Here is an 11,341-nt window from a genome sequence, read left to right on the forward strand (position 1 = left end):
TAATAATATTATATATGTTTTAATAAACACGAAGTTATGATTATGTTGTATATTATCTATCTCCATCACCATATTATCTATCTGCATCACCATACTGATGCATTGCACTTTCTGAACCAGTGAAGGACGTTACGCCTCTTTGTGAAAAAATAGGTATCTGTATTCGGAATGAGATTCTGAGTTAAATCACTAAGGATCACAGGGGAAAGTGAGAGGAGGGATTGATGACTGCAAGTTCCTTGGGGATTATGCAATGTGTTGAAAATAACAAAAGTCTTTGAAATCTTTTATCTGGGTAGTGCCTGCAAAAGTCATTTTTGGAAGGAGAAAAGAAAAAAAATCAAGAGAAGAATGAATCCTAAAGATTGTGCAAAGAATTTTGATCTTCTCAAACATTACAGTTATTCTAACGTATTTTAAGAAGTCAGCTTGTGAAAGTAATTTCTTATTGCAGAGTTCAGAGGAGAATAAGAGTATATACAGAGGAGAATCTGAAGAGATGAATTAGAGGAAATGAGGTTGAGGAGCAATCGAAACAGATGGATTGAAACAGCAGCAGGAATATCAGGAAAACTAGATGCTGCTGAGCTTGGAAAGAGGCCAAGGTCAGCCCTAGCTGTGAACAGTTTTAAGGAGGAAGCTGGGGAGAATGTTTGCACTGATTCTAACACTCAGTTAGTTGCCTTTAGTAACACCAAGAAGGTAAAACCCTGTTTCTTCAGACTACTTACTGCGGTGGGCAGCCACAAATTGCCATGCAAAGAACTTTTGCACAACTTGGCACAAGTACATGCAGTAGGTGAACCAGGGCTGGGACTGACCCTGCTTTGGGCAGGTTTGGGGATATGCTGTAGGGATGGCACAGCAGCGTGTCTCCAGACTTTAGAACAGTGTAGAACTGGGGAGCTGAAGGGTGTTTTATAACCACACCACTGGACTCTGTTCAAGGTATTTGTCTTTTGTTTGTATGCCAGACCACGCAATTACGAATGACTGCAAAGCTGATCCTGTCTCACTGGCTGTTGAGTTTAACTGATTAATCTCTCCATTGTAGCCACACTTCAGTTGACTTAAGTATTTAGCAGTGAAAATGTAACTGTTTTCTGCAAGGAGAAAATTGTAGAGGCTGAACTGCCCTAAAGGTCATTGTAATGTCAGGATGTTGGTTAGATGCAAGGTATCCAGAAGACAGACTGGTGGAAAGCAAAGTAAAAATGAAACACAAACAACAACAGCAAAACCTTAAGATCTCCACCAGTTTGATCTGCAGATGTACTTAACCTCTCTACTGGTGGGAGGCAAAATTCCGAGTTCTTTCCTGGTTAATTTCCTAGTGTCAATGATCTCTGAATTTGCACTCTAGAAATGCTTTCTGCGGTATTCCCATCCGAATGGAAGAAAGAAAAGCCTTTAAAACCTCCCCTTACTCTCTGATGCGGTATAACAGAGGAGTATGATGAATACTCATCAAAAAAGAAGCTCAGCAGACATGTCTTCCTAATTTGGTGATCTAGAGTAGTACCATCACAATACTGCAGAATGATTCTGTCTTTAATCATAAGCAGAGAATTTCATCTCCTCTGTTTCCTTCTACAGCCCTGAAGCACAGGACAACCAAGAGGGTTGTTTGTTTGTTTGTTTTTGTGCTTTTTTTTTTTTTTTTTTAACTCAGAATTTCTTTTTCATCATAATATTTAGGTAAATTATCTCCCCAGAGTTTCATGATAATTAACTTCTGTTCTGAAATGGAATTTCCTTGTTTATTTCTCCAGTGACTTGTGTGGATCTACCTGGTTGTTCGTGTGTGCATTTTTGCTGGATGATCAACACAACTCACTGCCTTCCTGCCTGTCCCATTCCTGTGGATAATGAGAAGTACTGCTCCATGTTGCTGTTGTTTCTATCAGCATTTTCATGAACACTGTGTATTATCTTCTGTATCTGAGCAAAAATACCTTTTTTTCTTCCCCACAGTAGGAGAAAATGTATGTTCAAATACACCCCCTTATTTGCTGTAGGTGCTACCAGGGCACTGATAAGTCACTTGGCATCATATCCATAGGATTTTAAAGGCATGAGCTGCTGCTTCAGAGCATTGCATTATTTTTCATTTGCTTATCCTTGTTAAAAATTCTATGTAATGACAACTAAAGCACCCTAGATTTTACTTGCTGCATGGATTTGAATTTCAATTTCTTCATGAATCTGGCTTTAATGAATATTAAGATACAAAGTGTTAATTTGAATCTTTTTAGAAATTGCCAGAGGAAAAATACCGAAGGAGATAAAAATGAAAATATTGCCCTCAAAGATTATGCCAAAAGAAAGATAGTGCTAATTATACTAAACAGGAACTCAGATAATACAGTAGAAAGAATTTAATATCAATATTGAGTTAGAATTAAATGGATATAATAAAATAATTAAAAGAAGCTCTAAATTTCAGAAAAGTCTCCTTACATCCATCCATCTACAGAATTAGCAACCACTCAAGACTCATCAAAGTCAGTAAAATCAGGACTCTGAGCTAGACCCAAGGCAACCAATTTTTTCTTGATTTTTTTTTTTCTTTCCTTTTAGATATTGCAGCAGTGTCAGAAAACAATTAAAATACTTGCCTGCTGATTAAAAATTCTTGGTAGAGCTAAACACTTTTTCTACTGTCCTCAATAAAATGTTTTGAATAATGCTTTTAAAGGAACTTTTTGAATTAATGGATATTATGCATTTTGCTTGGTATTTTAAATTTATAAGACTCTCCAGATACTTTATCACTCAAAACACGTTTTCTGAAGACTTTGTGTTACATGTTTCTGAGATCATCCCTTTGTGGGCTTTGTAAACTGTATCATATACGTTTGCACAAGTGCATGAGTGACCTACGCATCCTCAGAATAAAATTTCAGTGTCTGTAGGATTAAAACAATCATATAGCTGGAAGGGATTGCTGAATGCTTCACCACTCTCAATGTTTGAGTGAAGGAACTAAAAAAAGGTAAGCTGGTGCTCCTCGCAAGCAAATTCCCTGATGATTCAGGAAACTAAGGTCCTTCTTTGTTATGCTTTGCCCTTCTCTAGGGTGTCCTAATTAAAATTTTTAAAAACATTCATAAATCCTCAATTTGCTATTTGACTGGGTAAGTCATGATTTTTGACTGCAAGGTTCAGTTGGTGAGATCTGTAATCTTTGGGTTTGATACCTTATAATGATGGAGATGATTCAGGTAGGAGATATACCCATCAGAAGTACAAGTTGGCCCAGTTGTTTTTGTGCTGGATTGTCTTATACCAGTAGAACTTCTGCCAAACCTGTTTCAGCCAACAACAAACACCAGAGCTATACTTACAAAAGATGTGTGTGCAAATCTACTCAAAAGACAATCACAAAACGAGTTTTAAAAAAAGTCTTTGCTAAATAAATATCTGGATAAAAAACCTATGTTATATTTTAACCAGCGTACAGACAGCTCACCTTACACCTTGATAAAACAAGTGTATTGGAAGAGCCTTCAATAATCAATCACTGGCAAAGCAGCCTTTTGCAAGATTAAAAATAAATGTGGACGTGCATAGATCTCATCATTCTTGTAAATAAACAACTTTGTAACTATCACGAAAGTAGAAGTCATGTGGATTTTTCCTTCTCACTAGATCCTGTTTAATACTGGTGGTGTTAACAAACGAAATGGTATCTCATTAGTTTACTGCTCCTTGCTGAACTACCTCTGGTTTGCAAGTATCAATTAGCATTGCAGTCTGCACTGTGTTCATAATGTAACTGCTTCTTTAAGAAAAGATTTTTAAACTGTTTGTTTCAAAATAAAATCAAGTGTACTTTTTTTGTGTGCAGGAAAAATACAAAATATCCCCATCTTCTAGAATATGCATGTATAGAATAAACATTGATTTTCAGTGTATGTAGGTTATTGGTTATCTAGTTCTAAAAGCGTCGTGCTCGCTAAAGCTCTGTGGATTCTTTTTCAATCGCTTTTAGTTACTCAAAAATTTAGAGAAGGTAAAGAAAAACTATTTTGTGTTTTACCCCTATGCTGTGATGCCCGAAGATTGTGTTTGATGGGATAATCTGCGGGGCTGGCTCTAAATTAGGAGCTCTAGGAGTCACAGGCATGTGAGTGCACAGTCCCTATGTGACTATTATATGTCTAAATTGTCACTTGTATGTTCCAGTTTTTACTGGAACTTGGGAGTGTCTCAGCACGCAGTGCTGATTATATGTGACAGAAGGGAGCTTGTATCCAATGCAATTATGTATCTTTAGTACAAAATATAACCTAAACTTTGCAGTCATGTGGTTGAATTCCTCCCACACGTTCTATGAGGCAGTCTGCCTTTAAGCTGCATAAATGGTAAAACACAGACCTTCTGCAATGACTTAAGTTCTTAACTGTAGGCATCTGAAGTCAGTTGATTTGAAGAGATAATGAGCATTTTTGTGAGGATTTCTGCATATATAGGCAATGGGTAGCTTCTGAACTGTCTGCTCACCACTTACATGTGAGGGCTGAACATCAAGTCAGGGTTGTAGTGTGTTTTCTCTGGAAAGCTGGTCAGCATTTTGACTGTAGTGATTTAAACATGCATTGTTTATTCAGCTAATTAGTTTTGCTATTTTTCTTGGAAATAGAAGTGTCCTCTTGATTTAACAATACAATTAATCATGTCTGTGATTGAGACCAGGTGTTCTTTGATGACAGAATCAGTACACTGAAGACATAGAATCATAGAATGGCTTGGGTTGGAAGGAAACTCAAAGATAATCAAGTTCCAACCCCCCTCTTACAGTCTGGGTTGCCAGCTGTCAGATCAAGTAGTAGATCACACTGCCCAGGGTGCCATCCAACCTGGCCTTGAACACCTCCAAGGTCAGGGCATCCACAGCCTCTATGGGCAGCCTGTTCCAGCACCTCACCACTCTCTGTGAAGAACTTCCTTTGGTCATCCAATCTGAATCTCCCCTCCTTTAGTTTAAAACCATCCCCCCTTGTCCTGTTACTGTCTACCCATGTAAAAAGCTGACATGTACCAGTAATAAGTAAAGTGGTTTTCTAAGTACGGTGATGAGGAAAGAGAACAGTCAATTTGATATCCTGTGTTTCTTTACATTTTTGTGGGTTGATATGTGGCTTCTGTTGATTTTACATGAGGAAACATTTGATCGTTTCCATGAAATATTGATCCACTTCCATGGGAGCTGTGATGGATATAACAGGTCTTTGATGAGCTTTTTTTGTCTCATTAATACGCGTTGTATCTGAGCCTAAAAGTTAACAAAGACAAATACAGAGATGGCTTCTGTGACTGTTAATTAGATAGATCCAATCTGTCTGTATAGGAAGCCAGTTTGTGCTTTAATTATAGATGCATCCCCTCAAAATAATTGTCTGAGTTTCCTAGGTATGTTCTAGAACTGCCTTATTAATTAGCAGCTGAATGTTAGACTCAAGTAAGTGCTTAATGTGGGCTGACTGCATCTTATCAATAGACTGTCTGCTTCTCATCTTAAGTAGCAGCTGCAGACCTGGTGCATCTGGATTTCCACAGTGCACCAGAAGCACATTCTTTGCTGAATACCACCACTCTCCATACACAGTCTGGATTTGGGAAAGCGTCTTGTGGTGTTTTATCTCTACTATTCAGGACTCATTGGAGTAGCATGGCTGGTCGTACAGGATAACAGGCTTTCTTGTATTTTGTGCCTGTTTTAACAAAGCAACGTTTCAGCTTAACAGCAAAGACGAGGCTGTCATTTCTAATGCTTACCAGTTTTGTGGAATTTCACTTCACAGCATTACAACATCAACTTTTCAGATGAATAGCACTGCTTGTGATGAAGTATTTCAGAAAAAATGTGTTTTGGAGCTTGCTTTCCCCCTTATTTGGAAGGTGTGCGTGTTGCAGGCATAAAATCAAAGCAATATATTAGAAATTTGATTGAAGACTGTAAAAAACTTCTCAAGAAAAGACTCAGCCCAATTTGTGTCATGTTAAGTAACTTATGTCAGTGGCACATTGAAGTCCAACAATATAGTAATTGAGCACTTAATAGGAAAAGTATTTTATTGCTGAGAGAATACAACTTTTTGAATTACTCCCTTAGGTAGAAGGATTTTATAAAGATATACTTCTTTCACTCCATTAGTCTGAATTAAATTATAATTACAAATACATTTTTTTAATTGTAGGCTCGATTTCAAAGTATGTCTGTATGTTTTATAGAAATATATTAATGATGTTCAGAAGTAATGGTACTACACTTACCATGTCTTTTAGAGGCTTATTATTTTTACATTTTTCATATTTTTAAATTTAGAACATTGTTTAACAAGCAATTGAAAGCAGTTGAAGCTGAGCTAAATGTGCTAAATTGATGATTTCCTCAGTAGAACTTTATTTTCTTCATAGTGTCTTAAATCTGTAAAGTACCACTTACTTTTAGTAATTTTTTGCCAGTGTAGAGAGTAATTTGTGTATAGATTATTTGGGTTTGATTTTTTGGGTTTGAGTTTGTTTGTTTTGTAGTGACAAAATCTCACTACAAAATTGTGAAACTACACTTACAGGTTGTAAAGTCTTCCTTGGTATTTACCTGTGCCTGGAACTCTTCAATACTGGCTCGGTGAAGTTGTTTTATGTATTTAAAGAAATATGCAGTTCTTGGGTACTGAATATCACTTCTGGGATACTGTAATGCAAGAACTGCATAAGTAAGCAGTAAGAAAAGAAATAATAGGCAGATGAGACAAGAAATATATTTTAAAACTATACTATTCAGCTGCAGATATATTAAAAAAAAATCTAGTGTTAATGTTGCTGGAATAAAATATTTTTAAAGTCCGTTTGGGGATTTTTTTTTTCCATTACATTTTAATTTGTATGTTTGATTATAATTCTATTTAGTGTAGAGAAACTGACACTTTCCATTGTACAAAAAAAAAAAACAAACAAAAAAAAACTTTTTACTGCTTTAGTTTCAACTAAAAGCTTGCTTGCCAATGAGTTATTTAATGCTGAATTTAAAACTTTAATTTTAAATTCATGAATTCAGTCTTTTTTTTTTTTTAAAAACAACTTGGACTCCCCCCCCCTCCTCCCCCTTTTTTTTTTTTACTCCCCAATTCATGTGTTTTTTTTGAATATTTAAAATATTGGCCAAATTGTAGGCTTTCTGTCAGGAACTTTGATTTATTTACTCACTACATTTATGCATGCCCAGTGCTACTGCTGCGCAGCACAGCTGAGTTTGCAGAACAATTCCTACTTTCATTTTCCAAGAACAGAGAGAAAAATGAGCAAACCTGTGGCTGGACACATGAAAGCAATCAGTTTCTTGGAATTTATGGAAGTTTGTAGCAGGTAGGAGGGATGAAAGGGATAGAAGACCAGGGATTCATGTGTGGGCTGTGGGGGGTTTTGAAGATGCAGCTTAGAATAAAGGGGCGTGCTGTGAGGGGCACAGGGATTAAAGTACACAGCTGAAGAGCAGACACCAAAGCCAGTAGCAGAAGGAGAAAGAAGATGGATGATGGCAGAAGAATGGATGGGGAGGAACAGCATGACAGGGTAAGCAGATGGACAAGGGAAGGTGAGCATGCGAAAGCCAAAAGAGAAGTTTGAGAGGATCTTGCTACAGCAAAACCTTTGTGGAGGATACTAGGTACAGGAAAGAACCGGAGAAGGGGTAGTAGGGAAACTTGAAGACAGGAAAGAAGAAAGAAAAAGAGAGCAAAAATATTCCTGAGAACTAAGGGATTCATCTCTGCCTGCTGGAGTTGGGTTTATTCCTGCCTGAGTATTTCTCTATTGCAGAGAACTGAATCTTGGAGACAAAGAGTTGGGGCCAGTGTATGCAAAAGGGAATTGCTTTTTACTGAAAATTGGAGTCCATTGCTGAAAATTGGAGAGCTCTGTGCCACAGGTCCCAGCTTGCTGGCACAGCTCAGCGGGGCAGTCTGGCTCCATCATTTTGTTGTTCTTGCTGTAGCTCTGAAGTCTTTTTAAAGGTGTGAGAACAACCATAAAAATAGAAATGCAAGATCTCAAATGTGAAGTTAAGCCCTCAAAATTCGAGAACTGCAGTAGCTAATGCCTTGTGTGGTTATGCAAATGGTAATAATAAGCTCTTTAAAAGTAGCTTGTGAATATGATCACATACTTGATATGGTATTAAATTTTTTATGTATTATAAATGGTTATATAACTTGTATTTCATAATGAGCATCTAAGTATTTGTATAAAGACAGTCAGAAAAGTAGTAAACCCTTTGTGTAAATGCAAAAACCCTTTGTTTTCTTGCTGAAAGCCTGCTTTCTTTGGACATTTGTTGTATGACTGTGTGCTAGTAAAAGAACTGGTCTAACAGTAATCTTATGGAGATGTGTTCCATAAAATCAGATAGTGAAGATGTCTCGTAAGTAATAAATAAAATTTGTTTTCTGAAGATTAAGAGCATGGCGAAATTACTAAGGGTATCTGAAATAAGTCACTGTCCTTACTGAAATTAGGGTTTTTACCCAGTGGCTATTAAATGATCAACACAGAGCTTGTGGACATCCTGAGAACTGTTCTGTAATTTTTTTTTTCTGTGATTTTTCGAATGACTGAGGTTCTTTCCCATAATGAAGCTAAAAAATGCCTGAAGTGCAGGTATAGATAGAAACCTCAATGAGAAGTAACTGTTTCTTTCAGGCACTGAAATTAGCCTCTAGCTTGAAACTTTAAATTTTAGGTTATTAGAGCTTTTGTTTCCTTACTTTTTAAAAAGCACTGTATGTTAAATGTCAGAATTGTCTACTTTTTCTTTCCTTAGGTAAAAACTTTCAAAAATAGCTCTTTGATTATTTAAGACCGAACTTCTATATAGCACTGTTACTGAAAAAGATATTTGAAAGGAGCTTTCAGTCCTAATGGCGCAACTGCATTTTGCTAACATGCCGTAGTAATACCCTAAGGGATGAAATAGTGACAAGGTTCAGAACTCCCATGTAAAATTAGCACTTGGACAGAAATGCTTTGGAAGAACAAATCCAAAGTCCTGTTCTGTTTGTTCTGTTCTAGCCAGTATCATTCTTCAGAGTCCTTCTCGGTACTATTTGCACCCTTTCTTTTTGTAAAGAAAATTCTAATTGCACTGCCTGATGGTCTTCTTACTACAGTTCTGCTCCTTAATTTTCCATCTTAGGAGTGCAGTTACATCATTGTAGATAACAGCCAGTAGAGTTGGTAATTTTTGCAACCAATTCAACCTTCCGCTGCTTTCAGACCAGGTTTTATTCTCGAGGTATATAGTATGTAAGTTTGTCCCAAGCAAAACGAAAGATTGCAACCTCATAATTGCTGTTGATACTATTTACTCTTCTTCTGTGGCTGTTTTGCCTGGTAATCTGTGTATTCTCCTCTGGCTCTCATGTCCCTCTGTCTGTACTGGTTGTATTGATTAACTGTTTCGCAGATTCTAGAATGTGGTCTACCGTTCTGTCCTTAACTATAGCTAAGTGCCTGTTTTGTGAAGTATTCTCTTTAGCATCATCATTAGTTGTGGTCCTATGTGTATTTTATTGGGATGAAGGAGGAGGAGGGTTGTAAATACTGTGCACTGGGGTCTGTTCTGGGAAGTCTACTGACAAAAAGTGTTGGAGTGCACAACTAGTCCTGAAGTGTGATTTATGAAAAAATAGAGGTCCAAATAATTGTGTTATTATACACTTCTGTTTTGTTTCTTCTTATAGTTAGTCTATCTTATTTTCAAACTGATATGTTCAATTTAATTCAAACATTGCAGTTTTTGTATTCACTTCATCAAAATATTGCAAACCATTAAAATCCATGCATGAAGAAGTGATCACACATACATCTTCCTCTGTTTGAGAGATTACACATTTCTTTCTATTCATATTCTTCCAGGTGACTTGGATTATTACTGGCTGGATCCTGCCACGTGGCACAGCAGGGAGACATCTCCTATTAGTTCGGTAAGCAACAAGGAAAAAGAACGTTGTAAGTATGAACTAAAATGATTGCTGATAATTTCAGTTTGCTATACATATTTAGATATTTTAAAAAAATGATGTACAGTGAGTGTGAAAATTTGGTTTCATGCATCATGAAAATAAAAATCAGAAGGGATTTTTATCAAAATCTCTACTAATTTTTAATAGATTTCAAATCCAATACTAACCACAGAAGAAGCAGTGAATGTGGTACTGCTCCCGGAGAAATTAGTAATATTTTTTTCTATTAGAGTGGGAAAGGATATTATTGTATAATGAACATGTATGCTTTGTGCAACATACATTTTATACTACAGAACAGAACTTATAATTTTCAGGGTCCCGAAATCAATAGCAAATGTCTAATCTTATTAGTAGCATTCTATTTTAAACAATAAATTGTATTAAACATTTAATTGTAATATAAACCTAGCTGTAGACTTACTGCTGAAATTTTTTACATAGTGGTTGCATTTTTATTTTTATTTTTGTTCACTGCTTGTTTTTATCAACAGCATCCAGTAACGTGGCAGCCTTCTAAAGAGGGAGATCGCTTAATTGGGCGTGTTATTCTTAACAAGAGAACAACCATGCCAAAAGAATCAGGTGCATTACTGGGGCTAAAAGTAAGTGTTACATGCTTCATGGGTTAATGAATGACATTTCTGCTGACCTGACTGTTTGGAACCTTAATGGACCAAATCAGAGTACTCTTCAGTTACTTCAATTCATTTAGTATCCCAAATTACTCATTTTGTACTGGACTTCACAGATTTTTGTCCCTAAGATGCCAGAACACTTAAAAAGAATCCTTCTGGAGACTGCTGGCGAGTACAGTGTTCAAAAATATGCGTATTTTTATTAATATGGAGCTCAAAAAATGACTGATAAACTTAATTTAGGTGTCATCCTCTTTCCACTGAAACCAATAGAAAACAAGAAACAGAGGAAACATTCCCATTCATTTACAACTAAGTCAGCTTCTACTTGTGTTCAAGCTCTCACATGTGGTCCAGGTTGCTGGCTTATTGTGATGGGAATTAAATCAGGAAAAACCCCTGTGAACTTGGTAATGGCATGTCACTTATTCCTCTCAAAGGGAGAGAAGATAAAAACAGCTTTGTTCTACTAAACATTTTGTAGTGTTTTGCACAAGGCTGGTTTTTGCTAGCAGCAAGCATAATTTTCTTAATGTGAGACAAAAGTTTGGCCCCAGTAGGAAACATAGATTGAAAGGCTTCTCTGTTTTTTTGTTGGTTTTTTTTTTGTTTGTTTTTTTTTTGGGGGGGGGGGGGGGGGGGGTTTTTTTTATTTAAAAAAAAAAAAAGGATAAT

The 11,341-nt window shown here is 36.5% G+C and overlaps 1 protein-coding gene across 1 annotated transcript in view; it reads left to right on the forward strand.

The window, feature by feature from the left end:
- The window catches only part of LOC122158129 (regulating synaptic membrane exocytosis protein 1-like), a 186,026-nt gene that overhangs the window by 42,785 nt on the left and 131,900 nt on the right, over positions 1–11,341 (forward strand). Inside the window, exons 4-5 of the mRNA XM_042814569.1 lie at positions 9,922–9,989; positions 10,523–10,633. Coding sequence (XP_042670503.1) covers positions 9,922–9,989; positions 10,523–10,633 — 179 coding nt within the window. The remainder of the gene's footprint in view (positions 1–9,921; positions 9,990–10,522; positions 10,634–11,341) is intronic.

Source organism: Centrocercus urophasianus, unplaced genomic scaffold (genome assembly GCF_019232065.1).
Source record: "Centrocercus urophasianus isolate 14NV4802_14NV808 unplaced genomic scaffold, USGS_Curo_1.0 seq_10, whole genome shotgun sequence".
NCBI classification, from domain to species: Eukaryota; Metazoa; Chordata; class Aves; order Galliformes; family Phasianidae; genus Centrocercus; species Centrocercus urophasianus.